General features: G+C 43.6%; 2 protein-coding genes across 2 annotated transcripts; one reads left to right on the top strand and one right to left on the bottom strand.

Moving 5' to 3' along the window:
- The first annotated feature begins 177 nt into the window (after nt 1-177).
- LOC117742995 (gamma-crystallin M2-like) lies at nt 178-857 on the top strand. The gene is made up of 3 exons (XM_034550709.1): nt 178-186; nt 260-502; nt 588-857. The coding sequence occupies exons 1-3, from the start codon at nt 178-180 to the stop codon at nt 855-857; spliced, it is 522 nt and encodes a 173-aa protein (XP_034406600.1).
- Nucleotides 858-4,120: 3,263 nt separating this feature from the next.
- Nucleotides 4,121-6,493, bottom strand: LOC117740465 (protein boule-like). Its single transcript, XM_034546891.1, has 10 exons — nt 6,371-6,493; nt 5,888-5,979; nt 5,703-5,757; nt 5,519-5,594; nt 5,209-5,357; nt 4,950-5,020; nt 4,812-4,851; nt 4,608-4,724; nt 4,354-4,446; nt 4,121-4,261 (listed from the first exon to the last, which is right to left on the bottom strand). Exons 1-10 carry the CDS (start codon nt 6,491-6,493, stop codon nt 4,121-4,123), a joined length of 957 nt encoding a protein of 318 aa, XP_034402782.1.
- Nucleotides 6,494-18,915: the final 12,422 nt, after the last annotated feature.

The following is an 18,915-nucleotide window of genomic DNA, read 5'->3' as shown; positions in this document are numbered from 1 at the left end:
GAGCGGATTGAAAGGGAAGCCCCTGCTCAAAGCAGCTGATTCGCTTTCCTAAAACGAGATAAAAAGAAAACAGCTGACGAGCACGCCCATTGTTCCCAGTCACAAAGACACGGGTCACCCCCGGGTTATAAAGGCAGCGTGGAGCCCACCGCAGTGTGACGAAGGTTAGCCGACGCAATGGGAAAGGTAAGCTCGGTTCGCTGTGTTCCACAACTATGATGCAATGTCGTCTAATAATCCCCTCGATTGGCGTTCCCAGATCATCTTCTACGAGGACAGGAACTTCCAGGGTCGCTCTTATGAGTGCACCAGCGAATGCTCCGACCTGCATTCCCACTTCAGCCGCTGCAACTCCATCCGAGTGGACAGCGGCGAGTGGATGGTCTACGAGCGGCCCGGCTACGTCGGCTACCAGTACTTCCTGAGGAAGGGCGACTACCCAGACTACCAGCGCTGGATGGGCTTCAACGACTGTGTGCGATCCTGCCGCATGATCCCGATGGTAGGCCTCGCGCAGCCGTGTTCCCCCTTGAAACAGCCCATAATAACTGCTCCATAACCCCCCCCTCGCGTCGTCTCCTCCGCAGCACCAGAGCTCCCACAGGATGGTGATCTACGAGCGCCCGGAGTTCGGAGGCCGCACGATGGAGCTGACGGACGACTGCCCGTCCCTGAACGAACGCTTCCACTTCAGCGACATCAACTCCTGCAACGCCATGGACGGCAACTGGATCTTCTACGAGCATCCCAGCTACAGGGGACGCCAGTACCTGGTGCGCCCAGGTGAATACAGGAGGTTCAACGAGTGGGGGAGCAGCAGTTCTCAGGTGGGGTCCATCCGACGCATCGCTGCGTGAGGAAAAACGGATGTCCAGACGCTGTTCGTCTGAAGCTGTTCGTCTGACGCGCTGTCAATAAAGTTATACAATTAATTCAGTTCTGTCGGCTGCTGCTTTGGGTTTTTCTTCAGTGTGTTCGCTTCGGCGTCATTTTAGATCTCATTGCTTGTGTTATGAAGGGGGGGGTTCGTTTTTGGAGATAAATAACAATGATTTCTTGAGTGAGGAATGGAAAAACAACAAATAAATGATGGAAGTCTTTTAGATATAGACACGCACACACACACACACACACACACACACACACACACACACACACACACACACACACACACACACACACACACACACTCTCTGTTCATTGAGAACAGAGGAAGAAGGTTTTTTGAAAGACTTCTAGTTGAAGTCAGTGATTCGCCAGAGCGAGCAGATCTTCAAGGAACACATACTATTAGCTACTTTCCAGTTTTATTAAAATACTTTTGTGTCTGAAGTGATACATAGTTGTACAACTGATACCTAAATACCTATAAAAAAATCAATCAGTATGTGAGCATACATGCATATCTATCTGTATCTATTTCCTTTAGTTGTCCATTGTTGTGATGATGAGTTATTGTTGTCACATGTTCATCAAAACAAGGCAGTGACCCGGGGGCCACAGCTCCAGCAAAGCAAAACAAACTTAATCAACAACATCAATTAATGAACTGTTGTCGTCTTGGCAACATGACAATGACATCTTGTCATCCATCTGTTCTTGCGTTACGGATCCAAACGACTCAAAACTAATGATTTCCCCAGCGGCCTCGGCTTTACTTTGTGGCGCATGCTAACTGTTGTGCTAACTCATGCTAACTTGAGCTTCCTGAACGCATCTCAAAAGGATGCAGGTGTGCGCTGTTAGCATGCTACTAGCTAACAAGCTAACAACGACCCTGGGGAACAAACTTCGGATATCTCTTTTCTTTTTTGGTGTCATTTTCCTAACTACAAAGCACAACAGGGTCAACATATCAACGCCGAGACCAAATATTAAATACTAATATGAGGCTTTATTAACTTACCGTGACTCCGACCAGCTCTCTTTCTGCAAGTTAAGTTTCCACTTCAGCCAATTAAATGACAGCATCGTGTCTGGAGGGCTTGAGGAAAACGTGGAAATGTCTTTTTCACTCTTCTGATAATAATACGAATAATTAACAAGATATTGGTGCGGACAATTGTGTCTTTCCCAAAACTTTGGCCGTGACTAGTCCCTATGGACCATATGCAAACTAACACTTGTTCAATGCATGTAGTTTAAGATTGTTTTCCATTCACACACAAAAAAATCAATCACAATTTATTGCATATGAATGCAAAACACAGCCAGTGCACCGAGGAAACATTTATTCCCATTCAAGAACCGGAGACACAGAAAAACAAGCGATTGGTCGTCTTATATTTAGTATTAAAAGGTTAAATAAGTACATTGCTCTTGAAGAATATGTAAACAAATCACAAACATTTTTTGGGGGTTATTCTTCAGTTATACATTTCACTGTCTGCTTTCAAAAGCAGATAAAACCTGAGGGTGATCCCAAGACAAAATATACAGAGTTGTTAATACAATAAAATATGGCGCTTTTTGTAAAAAAAAGAAAAGCACACTGAAAAATCAACATTTCACCTGAATTATGAGCACAAATATGTCAAAATGAACAAATATGACAGGGTGGAATTAAAGGAATGAGTAGATTTGCTATAAAATATCTATATATATATATATATATATATAAAATAAATATAATATAAATCCATATTTACTTCCAGGGCAGGTGTGATAAATATGTGTAAACAGCTAAACTACGTGAACTTTTATAAACACAAGTAACCGACCAAGTGATTGACACGAGGAACACACAACCTTTGAGAGAATTGTCTAATAATTTGTCCCAACACATTTTTATTCCTACTTTATTTATGAAGACACTTTAGAGCAAATGTGACGACGTAACTACAACTCTGTGTTCTAATCTATTTTATATTTCCAAATATAAAATTATGATTCCTGACGCATAAAATTGCTAAGTAAGTACACATTCATGGATGAGCTGTGCTGTCAAAAAAAATGGCTAAATATGCACTTTAACATGCAACTAACAATCTTGTTTTGTATAGAAAATACAAAAATTGTCATGTCGTTGTTTCTTCGGTACCGTTTCAATAATAAAGATGCCTTCTCCTGGCTCTCAATTATTAATAATACATCAATTAGAGAGCTGGTTTCAAACTGATAAAGGCCTGAGTGTAAAAAATGGTTGAAAATAATGTCTGTGTGGATCAGAGGACCCTGAAAGGTCCCGACACTTCTAAAGTCAAGAGAGCCGTCAAGATAAGCTTTTAATGCTTTTTCAGAGCATCCAAAATACTGCAGGAACTAACAACTATACTGATATGTAATCTTTAGCGCTGCCTTCTGCAAATCCTCCCAAAATAAATGATCACTGATCCGTGGAAATGTAAAGAAAAAGTATTCTCAGCGACATCATGGCATGTAGGTAAGAGATTCCTGCTATTGCGACATCACGACGCCATGAAAGAGGCCAAACATAAAAAAAGAAGTGATTTTTTTCCCCCATTAAAAACCAGAAAGGGGTTCAAGTTATTCTCGAGTAACATTTTTATTTTTTTTAAGACGCTCAATCTGAGTTTAAATGTACTCTTCGCAGATTTTAAAGTCGAGTTTTAGTTCGATTTTTTCTCTCTCAATGTTTTAGGTTTTAAAAATAAATTGAGTTTATAAAAAAAAAAGAATACAAGCTTGAACGCAAAATGCATTTAAATGTCGCAGCCGTCTTCTGACTGCGTCACAGATCATTCATTGTTAATAATAATAATAACAATAAGAAACCTGCAAATCTGAATAATCAGATTTAAAGACAAATGGTTTAGTTTTTGTGTTCTTATAGAAATTACTAGTCAATGATTTACTGAAAGACGCACGTATCATTGCATTGTGTTAATTTATGAGAAGTTACTATAAATACTGTTATATATATATATATATATATATATATATATATATATATATATATATATAAAGTATGAAATGTGAGCCACTGCAACGTAGCGCAAACCTCAATCATCGAACTGCACTAGAGATCTCTGGCTGAGAAATCTCATGTCGTGAAACATACAGCATTATGTTGTATGGCACAGGTCGATAATTGATCATATCAACATATCGTATATACCGGAGAGGGATTTGTCCTTCGACAAGCAGTGGTGTGTTTAGCCTACATGAGAGGCTGGTGAGTGTGAAGCATGGAGGCGTCTGGCGGCTCCGCTGCTTCTGGCGGGTAGCGGTAGTCCTTTCGGTGGATGAACCGGCAGTACTTTGGCTTCAGGTGGACCTGCGCGTGCGGAAACATCAGATTCTGGAGAGAGGAAGGTGACTTAAAGACTCGGGGGGGGGGGGGGGGGGGGAGGTTTGCAGACACGCAAACACACTGAGGATTTATTTCTTTACCTTTCTAGGGTCGTGTTGCAGGACAAAGGGTATCATGCCGTCGGTTCTCTGAGGGTAAAACGGGTAAACCTGCAGCACCGGGGGCTCCACAAACTGAAAAACAATGAGAACTCAATGTGTGTTCTCTCCACCGAATATGCATTCAACACGACTTCTATTTGCCCCCCAAAAAAGTTAAAAGAGCAAATCCGTTACCAAACAATTATTTGTGTGAGTGGATTCACGGGGAATCGAATGTGCCGGTGGATCTGTACCTCTGGTGGGGCGTCCTCCATGGCGGGCAGAGGAGGCGGGACAGGGCCGCCATCAGCCGGTTGATAGAGATATTCTGACTGCTGGGAGTACACGACCGGACTGGGGGGCATCGGCGACTGGACAACGAAACGTTCACAACGTGTGAACAATTGGCCAAATGTTCCTGAACTAAAATAAGAAGGAACAGCCTTCATTTCGCCTACCTGGACGACATTCCACTGATACTGGTTTGGGGCACACTGGGAGAGGGTGAGAAGGAAAGAAAGAAAGCAAGACTGTTGAATAAAGTGAAAAATGCCCGCTGGTGACACATCAGTGGATCACTAGAGGCCGAGCGGACCTGGTGGTGGTGATAGGCTGGTTGCTGGTAGACAGGCTGATGGGACTGAGGGAGCATCACTGGAGGGGCAGGCTGCAAGAAAACAAACACCAGATATGTTCATTCTTGGCGCTCACTTCACTCACACAAACACATCTGTGGTGTATTAAACCTTTAGGTTTCAACCAACTAGTGAATGCACATTTACTTTAACTTCGGTTTGAATATCTTGGGTTTAATAGGGCTCTTTAAGAGTAACTTTGATATCAGGGAGGACTGACAGGCCAGTGGTGGGAGAGAGGGCTCATGTTGGGGCATTGGAAGTAGGCCACTCCGTTGTGGTAGATGTAAGGAAGGCCTGCAGGCGTGTTCTCACAGGACATCGGCCGAGGCGTGGCGGAGTCAGGGAAGGTCACAAGGTCACTCTTAGCTGCGAAAAGAAGGACACCACAGAACAGTAAACCCTAGTGGGCCTTTCAAAACCATCACAAACTATTTAGTCCCCTTTTGGCCCAGTAACCATTAGAGAGAAGCCAGCACCTCCTACTGTGGGACCAGAGTATCACAAGGGAATTTAAATAGTCGACTTACTTTGCATTAAAACTTGCTGCCTGCGGACAGCCTGACCAATGCTGAGCTTCTTGTCTTTAAAACAGACTCCTTTAGCCTTTAATATAGTATTGAGGGGGAAGAAGCTGCATTAGACAATATATTTCAGCAGGTAAGTTATTATATGTGCTTTACGTTTAGTTGCAAGACGGCCGGCTCTACTTACATCATGAAGGATCTTCATTGCATCATCTTGGGTCTCAAATGTCACAAAGCCATATCTGTTCAGAGAAACAGAATCAAAACTGATTTAACTGGCCGACGGTATCTATGCATCCATGATTAATGCTCAAAAACAAAAGGATAGAAAGTCGCCAACTGTATATGACAGGAACGATGACGTCAACTCACCCCTTTGACATCCCTGAACGATCTATCACAATCTTCACCTCTTTTACTGCTCCATGCTGGGAGAAGACGTGTCGCAGGTCGCTCTCATTAACCTTCATAAAACACACACACACATTTGTACCGTTACATCACTGCAATATTTCCAGAATGAATAATTTCAGATCATTTAGCAGCCAGTAATTTGTTTGCATTGTATGCCGTTATAAGCCGGTAGAGAGCTGGTAGGATATGAGGGGAGAGAGAGAAAGAGAGATGGGAAATGACACAGCACAGTGGTAGATATTACTTTTGATCCCTAAAATGTAAACACTGGGACTCAAGTATGATTCAGAGTGCATCTGCATAATATCTGGAGGAATCTGTAATTACTGAGTACCAGTAGGGCTCCTGTGCACGATGCACAGTCTCATCATGACCCTCGAGTGTCTACCCTTCTGCAAAAAGACACTTCAGTTCGCCTGCCAGTAACTTGCGCGCTCTCACCTTGTAGTCAATTCCCCCAACAAAAATCCTGTTGGGGATAACAGTGCCGTGGCGGAGGCTACCAGCGCTGGGGCAGAGGGCGTAGTGGGTCGGGCCGTCATCCTGGTTCCCCGGAGGCAGCATTTTTGGGCTGGAGGAGCAGCTGCTGGGAACGCAGGATGCGAGCTTCAAATGCAAAAGAAGCATACGGCTTTACTCAGATTGAATCTGGCGGGACGCGGGAAGAAGTTCTTTCCCTCCAGACAGAGGCAGAGGACTAGGACTCAGCACTTAAAGGAGTACTTGACCCCATTTGATGCACACAAGAAGAGTTTTAGAACTGCTTTATAAGGCTCTGTTATTACACACCAACCAGATCAAAGGGAACACTCACCAGCATCGGCCATCACTACCAGACTCATTGAAGTGCAACACATAAAAACAATAAACAGAAGCTACTGGAAGGTCTTTTAAGTCAGATTGGGTCTATGCACCTGCAGCCTGTGACGTCAGGCACCACCAACTAGTCTCACGTGAATGAACGTGGAGGTGTAACGACGTTACACTTTAATGGTTATAAATGTAGCTTTTTTTGTGCCCAATTGGCTAGCTTTCTTGTAGCTTATCAGCGAGCTAGACATAAACATTATAATTATGACCCAAACTATTTTACAAACTGTGTCAATCAACAGCTAATAGCCGAGCTAACTCCCGATATATTTGCCACTTTTCCAACGTTAACTTATGCTGCTTTAATTTTAAATAAACTGATATAAACACGTTAGTAATGTGTGATTAGCTAACACTTCATTACCATGACGTTGGTTTGGCTAGCTAGCCTCGAGGCGGTTGAGTCATGACGTCACTCACCTCCTTCTGGTTCGTCGCTTCCATCATCCGGGTAACTTCTGCCTCTAAAAAGGTTACAATGACGATTTAAACATGGCCCCAAGGTGAGATATCGATCCGAGTTCAGCTGACGTTGACGGTCGCGAGTGAACCTGATCGACCTGATCGACGCGTCGCTCTCGCGCCCGTCACGCCCCCTTCACGTGTGACCTCCCACCGGGTGTCACGTGGAGCGTGAATAGTTGTATACACTTTTTAAAAAAACAAAAAACATGTTGCCACCTCAGTTAAGTTTACATTGAGTTTAAATTTCAGTAAATATAATATAATACATATTAAATAAATGAAATATAGAATAAAGAGCACTCCAAGCCAGATTGGTGCAGTACAGCATACTGTCCACACGAGGGCGACATTTAGCTACGAATAAAAACAATTCTTCATGCGATTTTAAAAAACTGATAATGAAAATAAGTATTGCTCTCTCTGAGTGTGTGTGCGTGTGTGTGTGTGCGTGTGTGTGTGTGTGTGTGTGTGTGTGTGTGTGTGTGTGTGTGTGTGTGTTTGAGGGGTGGGGGGTGGAGGGGGGTACAACTAAAGGCAGTTTACGTTGACCAAACTCAGCATGTATTGTAATTGTCACACCATTTAAGTGTTTTATCTGTTTTTAAAGAAATAATTGACTTACTAACTCGGGTCCTTTGGGTACATTTTACAAGAAGATTTACAATTACTTAAAATGTGTGTTTTTAATTAATTTCCCTTGATAGTATGAGCCTTTCATTTCCAACTTTAGGAAAGCTCACAAATGGCTGCTCGCTATGGGTTTGATGATTAATGATTAGGGATTTGAATAAATAAATAAATAAATGGCTGGAGAGATTTCACATGGAGGAAACTACTCAGAAAAATCCACGTATATCCACGGAAAACAATCAGAGCTACGACACAGCTTCACTCTCGACTCTCGAGAAGCCACTTCATATGTCGCACACAAGCCTCACGGGGCTATAATTTCTCTATGATTGGCGACAAAGTGCTGTGAAACACTGTCATTTGCATCTTATGGCCTCCACCTCTCCCCCCTCCTCCCTCAGACCACAACAAAGCAACAGTACAAAGCCTATAAAAGTGTCTCCAACTGAGAGAAAAGCCACCAGTAATGAATAAATAACACAAAACAGGGAGCAAACAGGATTCAGAATTTTCTCAGATTTTCTATTTTGCGGATACATTTGCAAACATCGTTTTAAATCCCCTATCTCTCTCTTGCACATTATTGGGTGTTTTAGAGGGTTAGTTTCTAGCATGATTTCCTGTAATATTGTGTTCTTGTTCTCATTAAAAGTCTTGCATGTGTGACCACTCATGCAAGGTTCTGCTGTGCCAGGGTCAAATGTTTTGAGTGTATGTGTTAAAAGCCTTTTATTAGTGGGTTTAAAAATGGAATTTACATTTCCCGAGCTTTACATCATTTTTCAACGCAATGTTTGGTTTCCTGTCGCTTCACCTGAAGCGTCAGGATTAAATTGACTCTCCCAAGACACGTGTTTTTTCACGATCGACACGTCACACGCGTGGTTTCTCTCTTCTGTCTCACACTCGTCTTCTCGTTCAACTCTGCATATGGCAACGACAACGACAAAAAAAGAGGTTATTTCCCCAAGACTTTTTTTCTTTTAAAAAAGCAAAAATAAAGGTCAAATATCAGGTCAGGCGGGCATTTCCCATCGAGGACGCGGCCATTTTATTCCAGCCGGTCAGTCAGACAGTCAGTGGAGACAGAGGTTGATGAAAAATGAGCCATAACAGAAGGGTTCGACTGTGGCTCTGTAATTACTCTACAAATCTCTGATTTCCCCTCCTTCATCTCCAGACTATTTATAGACGCTGCATTCCTCTCGGAGAATAAAATGATCTCTTTGAGACAGTACAATGCCAGAAATAACAGGTTAGGACAAACATTTGCTGAGGCGTGGTGGGCCTGGCTGACCATTACTGAGTTCCACTGTGGTTTTCGGCCTCCTGTTTTTTTTACCCACCCCCCCACCCACCCCCCCTCGTCCATTTATTCATCTGTTATTCTAAATGGCAGAAGTGGGTTTGCCGGGGGAAGATGTGATGGTTCAACAAAAGAGCTCGTATGAGCCGCGATGGAATCACTTTGTAGTCTGGCAGAGCACCGCGATGTCGGCCGTTGTCTCTCATTAGAGGGAACACACACACACGCGCACGCGCACACACACACACACACACACGCACCTTCATGTCTGCGAATACCCAGGTGACTACGAGGCTCAGACCTCCCTCTTTGTGCTCCATTTTGTTTATGCTGCAATCATAGGACTCCACTGGCAAATATGATCAACTCAGACATGTGGCTTTGAGTGTGAATATGTGTATATGCAATCACGTGTGTGTGTGTGTGTGTGTGTGTGTGTGTGTGTGTGTGTGTGTCTCTGCATGCGAGTGTGTTTAGGTCATCAGAGGGAGGAAGGCTTTTCTATCGACTGTGTTTCTTGTCAACTTTTGTTTATCACGACAAAACAAAGATCATATGTCGCCTGCGTAGCATCCTGGCTTCATATCCAACGTGTTCCCACCGGTATTCATGCCATGCTGCACTGGCAAAATACATTTAAAGTGGCTTTACGGTAGACAGACAGTATATTAAACACATGTGTCTTTCTCTTTCTCAACAGTTCAATATTTTTGGTTGATGCTGGCATTCTTTATATATTTGTTTTGTCAGATCTGTGACAAAGTGAATATTTGATCTACTCCCCAGACGTCTTTGCTGGAGTATTATCTGCCGGTACTCTTCATTATTGCAGTTGTGTGATTGTTGAAGGGGTTTTTTGGATGTGGCCTTTTTAGTTTTTCTATCTACCTGATAGATGGCGGCGCAGCGCGGCTGAGATGTGACGCCTTTGGAGGGTTCATGTCTCTCTGGAATAAGATATAACATTTTTTTTTAAAAACCTTCCCTTTCAGGCCAGAATGTGGTTTCACTTCACAAGGTGTCAGAGAGTTGATGTAACAGGACGTTTTTTCACGGCAGACATTTTGACTTGTCAGAGAAGGGAAAAAAAAGCACAAAGTGTGTGCTAATAAAATTATACGGCTCCTAAAACAACATCCAGTCAAACAGCTGATACTAAAACTCTCTCTCTCTCTCTCCGGCTTTCTCCAGCGGTTGTTTTTTCTCTTTTGTGAAAATGCTTCTACCACAATGGCGTTGCATTCCACAGCGACACCCGATGATTTCTCTAAATGTAGACCTATTATTTAGGGTTTTTATACGCCGGGGCCCTGGCTATAGTTAGTGGGTGACCTACAATAAAGTAAACACACTCAACCGGGCTCTGGCCAGTGAACTAAAAGGGAAGCCAAGTCTCCTCGCTGCTTCTTCGACAACGCAGGTACAACATGAAGTCAGAGTCCTCATTTTATTGTATCTGGGACACTTAATACATGTCATCTGGTTCTTTTTTCAGGGGTGTGGCATTACATGAAGAGTTTAGCTCTGTACAATTGCAAAAAAGAAGGTTTTATATAATTCTTTTCCTTTTCATCTACTGTTGAATCAGGCCCTAAAAGTCCCATGGGAGCCGAGCAGAGAATTGCCAATTGTAGCTGTACTTATTTACTAGTTTATGCTCCATGTGACATTTTGAATAAAACATGGTTCACGGGGGAGAGTGACACAGACCGAGGGGATGACGAGTCGAGTCCTTCTGCTATCATTTCGGATGCGGGATCATGAATTATTTGGCAGCCAGATAACACTAATTCTGCATTAGATTCACGGCCCAGTGCACCTGCAGACTTTCACCCCCCCCCCAACACACACACTCATTTGTGGCCCTGCCCCTCCTGACACCCTGTTGTTTGTGTATCGTGAATGTAGGTCAGTAATTTTGTGTACGTGTGTGTCTCCTTGTGCGTGTGTTTACTGTATGTGGCAGAAAACGGACGCACGGTGTGCTCTGGAGGTCTCCTGACACAACTACAAATATGAGTCCACACACACACACACACACACACACACGCACACATGCACGCGGGCGTGTAATCCAGCGGTAGGTCAGTTTAATATTTCATTTGGCTGATGGACGGCGTCTGCCGCTCCGTGAGCCAAACGTCATTACAACACACTAAGTGACTTAACTCTAATTAGAGCTGAAAATCACATTAAAGCTGCTCTGTGATACAGGAAGTGTGGCTCACCTTTTCCCATCGCTGGTTTGGGTTGCTTTTTGAAATGCGTTCAGGTGCAGCATTAAAGGTTCTTGACACGACATTCAGAGCGCGTGTCGTAGCCACGGCTCTGTTCCTGGACGTGGCCGCACATGCTTTCTGTGCGTGTGTCACAGCAGATAAAAAACTTTAAAATGCTTAAAAGTTAATCAAGTAAACAGCACAGCAGTTATAGGTGGTGTGTTGGGAAGCCCAAATATGGACACCGCCTCATTTTTATCACGAGTCGTCATCATTCACATTTTCTTTTCTTCCCTAAAACTCTAATGCGACTAATTCATGTGTTTTTCTTTTGATTTAAATTCCACTATTGCTGCTCAATGCTAACTCTCAGCAACAACTACACTAATATTAATTAAATTAGAAATAAAAATAAAAACCGGAGCACTTTTCTCAGTGATCCTGTGTGTGTTTGGATGTGTGTGTGTTTATGTGTATAATTTATGAATGATGAGGGAGTAAACAGCTTCCACTTTGGGAACATGCTTTTGCACTTTGATTGCATGCTTGTATGTATGTGTGTGTGTGTGTGTGTGTGTGTGTGTGTGTGTGTGCAGTTCTGGTGTGGAGGAATTAACCGCTCTGTTTCTTTGTTTCATTCCTTTTTTTTCCATTTCTCATTCTTTTGTTCGTCGGTGGTATTAGTTTAAAAAAAAAAAAATTAGTTTGGACATAATATGTTGCCAGAGGGAATATGGATCCCCAATGGAGGTGTAGACGTGTCGTCACAGAGGTGAAGCAGAGGATGCTGCAGCGCTTCAGAGAGTTGGAGATGCACCAGAAGGTGAAACTACAACAAAAATAAAGAACCATAATTCCTGCTGCAGAAGAAAACCACAAAACAACCAATTGGTCCAAGGCCCTGAATGTAATTGTGGGTCAATGAGTGTCTAGTGTTTCTGAAGACAATGGAAATCCTAAGAAAATCGTAGCGCCTCGTGGGTTCACGTGTCGGGTCGGGACTCTTCCAGAAACGGACATCTATCATTTAACTTAATGTGTCTTAAGATTTTCCAGAAATAAAAAACGTTGGTATCGTGTGTTTTCTGCAAACCACGCGTTACGAAGAACGTCCAACGTTTCTGGTGCCAAAATACATTTCACGACTACGTGTGAAACCAACGAAACCTCTTGGCGAAGGTTCGAAAAAACGTAACTGGAATAAATATCAACGGCCCCTTAGCTGACCTTCTTACATTTTGTTCTTCTTACAATGTGATGATGTCACTCGGGACATGAACAGCGGTTTCCTGGGTCAAAGTCCTGCGTTAGTCGGCCCCATCCATCACCACTCACACTCGCCCTTTCGTGGCTTTGTTACTCTTCAATCAAACTTTCAATAACGGTCGCACCGTATATGAAATATTACACATCTTTTCCACACCATCCCACTCTCTCCATCTGCATCCTTGTTGGAAACATGAATTTTTATAAACGCCACCGACCGCCTCGTTCATCCACCCATCCGTTCCCCTGCACAGCACCGTGCTTCACCCACGGTGGGAGTCAGAGATGTCCTTGTTTTCTCCTCCCTCCATCCCTCCATCCCTCGCTGCGTTTGCTCTGAACAGATGCCAGCGCTGGGTAAAGTCCTCTCCAGAGGGGCTGCCAGCAGCATATTGGTTTATAATTAATGAAATTAGGGCCGCTGTCTGCCGAGGAGGCTTCGGTCCCAGCGTAGGATAGACTGCTGCCTGCCAGGAAGACAGACGACTGGAGAGATCGAAGAGGACAGAGAGAGAGAGACACGTGGTCGATCCGCGGTAACGCCGCGGTGGCCCACGCGGCGCATTCAAGGATCTTCTTCTTCTTTTATCGGCTTGGTCTTCCTTTTAAAAGGGACCCTTCCCCCCCCCCCCCCCCCCCCCCCCCCCAAACTTCGAGACGTTTATCGATGAAAAACAACCTCTTTTAATCGAAGTCACTCTTGAAAACTACACAAAAAGTCACGGAACACGTGGGGTCCCCACGGACTGCTAAATAAAATAAAATGGCCATTCTATGCAAATTTAAATGCCGTGTTAAATATTAATACTCAAATTAATAATTTGGTAGGTTTCAAAATGAAATATTTATCATTGTTTTGTGCAGATTACTTGACATTTATCAGCTGAAGTCCTCAACCAGAAAAACCTGCTGTAAAAATAATGTCCACGTGAAAAAGAGAAGACGTGAGAATAAAAAATAAAGAAAAAGGCCCTTTTTTAAAAAAATTTCACAGCGGACATTTTGACTTGTCACAGGAGGAAAAAGCACGGGTGTCGCTAATAACATTAACGCCGGTTTTGTTCTATTCAAGTGTCCCCAGTCGGACATGACAGTGTGACAGCGAGTCAGCGTGCACAGCACCCGGACCCAGAAACTGAAGCGGCTTAATGGAACTCATTCTTTGTATTATTTACACCGGCGCTTTCCCTGCTGTGACATGTCAACATGTCTCCTGTGAAAAGGCCCATTGTGTTTGTGTTCAGAAAGAAAGTTACATTGGTGTGTGTGTGTGTGTGTGTGTGTGTGTGTGTGTGTGTTTCTGACAGAATAACACACGCGCAAGGCCAGTTTTCATCCGTGGATGATGGCGCGTTAATGGCGATGATCATGACACACACACACACACACACACACACACGCCCACTAACCTTATTCCAGTCACAGTAAATCCAGTTAGAGCTTCTCGATCCCGCTGCGCCCCGATGCAGCCGGACCGCCACTCCACCTCGTTTGACCTTTAACCTTCTTCAAGGTTGAGTCTCCATTAACATCGCTGTGCTTATTCTCCGTGGGTGAATTTGAATGTTTTGTTCTTGATTATACATTATCATTTTGACACATGTATGCTAAGTTTCGTTGGCCTCGTGGCCTCTTCAGGTTCGAGCTCTGGATATCAAACGTGCAACGCCACGACGCACGTAAATATTTCAAAAGCGAGTAGTTGTGACAAAGCAGACAAAGGAATTTGGGGCTCGCCGACTCGCTCTCTTTCCCGTCGTTGGGTGCAGACCTGACTCTCAGGCATCATGTTTATAATGCATCTTGTTTGTCTCAAAACTTCTCTGTTATGACATTTGTATTCGATCACATTATAAACAGGCCGTGTGGCCGGCTGGCAATGCCGAACCACTAATTGTTGTAATCGTTAGCAGGCTGCAAGTCTATGCTGCCCGTCTGAAGGTTTGTGTGTGTGTGTATTTGTATCCGTGGGTGTGGGTGTGGCTTTTTTATGTGTTTCTTTGTGTGTGTGTGTGTATTGATTTCTGTGCATGTGTGATTACTACTCCCTCCTCTCTCTGTGTTTACATCCCAGTTAAGCTTCAAACACTCATGGTTAGATATCAGATAGACAGAGGAAGGAAGGAAGGAAGGAAGGGAATACTGCAAGAAGAAGGGAAGGAAAGGCACAAAGCACACACACACAAGTATAGAGACGGTTTGACGTTTTAGTAAAAGTGCTTTTTGGAGTTCTTGCCAACAGTTCACACTATTGTGTCATTACGTTAGCTTAGCTTAGCATGAAGACTTTTGCCACAGGTAGCAAAATCCGTCACCAATGAACACAAATGTTGTCAAGAAACAGTTCGTCATGACGTCAAAACTTGATTCTATTGTATAATATTATTATATTGTGTCTTTCGCGCAAATGAAATAACCCCTCAAATTAATAAATCGACTGGTCAGCAAACAGTTGACAAGATTACAACAAATGTGACAACAAAAACAAGTCCAAACGTATACTCTGTTCCATCTTGCGCGAGCGAGACGGGGAAGCGAGGCCGCGTGGAGGAACAGCCGGTGTTAATCCAACCCGGTGACGGTTCAGCAGGCTGCAGTGGGAACCAGTGGAGGAGGGAAGGAGCGTGAAATCCCCCGACACCTGGTGGCTCTTTCTGCACAAGAGTCTGCAGCTGGTGTCGAGAGCCCCGCAGCCAGCCGGCCAGCTGTGCTTCCTCGACGGCTCCACCGGCTTCCACTGAGGTTACGCAGACCTGCCTGAAGAGTTAAAGAGGTCACCTGTGGTCACTTATCCACCTTCCATGTCACGGATACCATGTGTTTGGTTTTCGACTGCACGCTGGAGCGGTGATCCCTAGAATAATATTTAAAGAAAGTGTTACCTTTATTCTCTATGGGTTTAAAAAAAAAAAAAAAGCGGAAAAAAGTTGCTTACCAAACCTGTTTCTATGAGATGAGTGTGTTGGATTTCCCCAGTGGTGGATATGCGGTGAAATCCAGGGTGGTGAAGCGAACTCACTGTGCAATGACCCAATTATTTACAGCGCGTGAATCAAGCCACGGCTGCCTTACGTAATCACAGGACTAATAGGACTCATTGACTCTCATTTGAAGCTTTTCAGTAGGCCGGACGCTGTGTTCAAAGCTCAGGGAGGCATTAAGAGGCGCGACGCTGCTGCCATTTCATACAAAATATATATTTTTGTTGTTGTTGTTGTTGGTGAAGGAAGAGATGAGTCCCTTTTTTATACCTGAGAAGAAGCCTCGGTCACAAGCAGGGCCCTCGGGGTTTCAACAGGGGGCCCGGCACACTCCCCTGTGGGACTCCGCCGGACGATTCCAGAAGTTAGGGATGAAAATGACGACGAGGCTTAATAAATCACGCATTATTTGCAGAGAAACAAACCACACGAGAGACATCAATGAGAAACCCCAACATAATTTAGACTTAACACTCTAATTTAGCCTTCGATTTACTCGCCGGACATCAACAACAAATATAGCTTTTTACTGCTTGAAATAAATGGAACCCTAAATCATCAGATTCCAGCCTTTTAGAAGCCGTATTAGTCTTTAATTGCTTTTCATTTTTCTCTCGAAGGGTTCTGCTTTGAAATGTCTTTTTGGGTTTGGGGTAATAAATGTTACTGGCTCAATGTAACGCGATTCAGAGGCGCCCATCAAAACCTGCTGCTCGGCCACTAATGCACCAGAGCCGCCATAAAGAAATGTTTGTTTTTTGAGGAGATGTGATGTGGTTGTTTTCTGACTCGTTTCATCTTTGGGTGTTTTGGGAGTGTTTTCACCATCTGTGTGTGTGTGTGTGTGTGTGTGTGTGTGGACCAAAATGTATGTGTTATGTTTGTTTCAGTCATATTTTTAACAACACACGGTAATCAGTGAAGCCATCGCGTGGCACTGCGTGTGTGTGTGTGTGTGTGTGTGTGCATCATGGCCCAAAAGTGTGTTTCAATCATATCTTTAATAACATCTAAATGTCTAGTATTTCATAGGTTTAGCTTTTTTTCTTCTTCTACTGAGTCACTACTTTTATTTCGTGGATTCATGGATTGGGGATGAGTTTTAAAAAAGGAGCAACTTTGAGTTTTAAGCAATCAGAAAACCAGACGTGTCTAAACTTCATAGTGTGTGGAAGTGAAAAGAAAGGAGAACATCTTGCATTGCGTTAGAGAACAGTATATTATATATATATATATATATATATATAACATTATAAGCATAACTTTAACTTTAAAATCCTTCCCCAGATATCAGCGTTAAAGCTGAGGACTAAAATGTTGGGCAAAAGTACAAAAATAAAACCAACAATGTAAAAAAAAATGATGTTACTAAAGTGCTTAGGTTTGCCTTTTATGTTACACACACACACACACACACACACACGCAGGGCCACGCGATGGCTTCACTGATTACCGTGTGCTGTGTTCAATGGTGTGTGAAACGCTGCCACTGCGAGTATTAGCCTGTTTATCAGAGTGTGTATTAGCGTGCCGCAGCGCAGGGGGCACAGTGTATGTGTGTGTGTGTGTGTGTGTGTGTGTGGGGGCGCGCTAGCAAGGGATCACAGGTGTGTTTGCGAGCTCCGCAGAGAGCCTCCTCTCCCCCTTATAACCCCTACGCCCCCCCACCCTGAGCATCCTGGGTAATATCAGCGCACCGAGCACCTGCGTCCCTATCCCACAACACACACACACACACACACACCTCTAATGGCCCCTGTATCAGCCTGCCATACGCCTCTAATAGCCAGCTGTGTTAGCAGAAATCCAGTGGACCGCACCGACACTCACTGATGCAGTTGTAATATTATGTGAGTTGACCACGGCGAGCACGCTAAACAAGGACGCGTTGTGCGTTAGCTGTGAACTAAACCAGCGTTTAAAGACGAAGAGCTCATGTACGCTCGTCTTCCTCATGTTAAATTCAGTTGCAGAACAAAGCCGACTGTTTCCCATCCCGTCTTCCACTCCAGTTGGTCTGAAAATCATCTTAATGAAATGCGAAACGAGGAAACAGGCGAACAAAAAAAAAAAAAAAAAAGTTGTTTTATTCGCCGCTTTTTTGTTAGCTAAGTGTTACTACTCGCACGTCAGGTCAACACACCTGCAGCCGGTGTTTTTCTAGTTTACCACGCACGCAACGGGACTTGAATGCATCTCGAACTCACAGGTGACTCTCGATAGAAGGGCTAGACTGACAGGTAACAGGGGAAAAGTGCTCCAACTTGTGGGGTCCTTGAACTTGATGGAATCGGAGGTGACGGTTCTAATGCCCACTGGGTGCTTCTGGTCCTTTTTTCTGTACGTTATTAGTACGTGAAGCCAAACACACTCAATCGAAAGGGCCACAGATGGAGACGCAGACATTTTGTTAGCGGCATGTCGAAAACCGTTTCTCGATTCTCTCTTTTATATATATCGGAGCGCCTTAAATCTGACGTGACTGGTTCTCAAAAGGGAAACTTTCCACACACAGAATACTTTGGAAACGTTGTTTTTTTTTTATCAAAGGACAACGGTTTAACACCCGGAGAAGAGACACATGACACTAAACAGTGGCAGCGACAGTGGTTGCATCCCACACGTGATGATGGGTTCTGTTTGGCAGGTGGATTTGTCAACATTCACATCAAAATGTCCATAAACGTCCTCAAAAAAAAAAGAAAACCCCCCAAAAAAACGCTTTATTTCTCTTCCAGTCTGTAAAAAATAAAAAATAAAAAATAAAAAAGGTGTAACACTGAGTTCATACATCTTTTCTCACAGAAAATGAAAAAAGTAAAAAAAACTATTATCACAACAATATCACTCAGATTCTTTGTAAATATAAGTCAGTAATAAATATCGATGGGAGGGTCGTGATTCACTGGAGTTGAAACCAGAGCCCAGTTGATGACGGGACCTCCTGACCTTTGGGTGGAGGTTCTAGTGTCATGGACCTGCATGTCTCATGAGGTACTATTGCCCAATGTCACCACGTTATTACTTGTTTATTTGCAGTTATTTCTAATATCTCACCAGAACTGAAAAAGCTTTGTTGGGGTCTAATGTGTGAGGCAAACTGCAATTCCAGCTGGGTTCATTTTATGGCATCCGTGAGTCAAAACGCTGCTCGAAGTTGACTTTCCTCCTACATGAAGCAACAACAACAACAACAACAACAACAAAAAGTCCAAAAAGCAGCCACATTACGCCCCGCTGACAGTATTT

Source organism: Cyclopterus lumpus, chromosome 2 (genome assembly GCF_009769545.1).
Source record: "Cyclopterus lumpus isolate fCycLum1 chromosome 2, fCycLum1.pri, whole genome shotgun sequence".
Taxonomy (NCBI): Eukaryota; Metazoa; Chordata; class Actinopteri; order Perciformes; family Cyclopteridae; genus Cyclopterus; species Cyclopterus lumpus.
The sequence above is the reverse complement of the archived record's forward strand: the minus strand, read 5'-3'. Positions and strand labels throughout refer to the sequence as shown.

What these genes read in the sequence shown, in the direction of transcription:
- LOC117742995 (XM_034550709.1), top strand. An exon ending in CCTGCCGCATGATCCCGATG is followed by an intron (nt 503 to 587) that starts GTAGGCCTCGCG and finishes TCTCCTCCGCAG; the next exon opens with CACCAGAGCTCCCACAGGAT.
- LOC117740465 (XM_034546891.1), bottom strand. Translation starts at nt 6,493, where the DNA reads ATGCTGCCTCCGGGGAACCAGGATGACGGCCCGACCCACTACGCCCTC. An exon ending in CGTTCAGGGATGTCAAAGGG is followed by an intron (nt 5,758 to 5,887) that starts GTGAGTTGACGT and finishes TTCTCTGAACAG; the next exon opens with ATATGGCTTTGTGACATTTG. An exon ending in TGGAGGACGCCCCACCAGAG is followed by an intron (nt 4,447 to 4,607) that starts GTACAGATCCAC and finishes ATTGTTTTTCAG; the next exon opens with TTTGTGGAGCCCCCGGTGCT.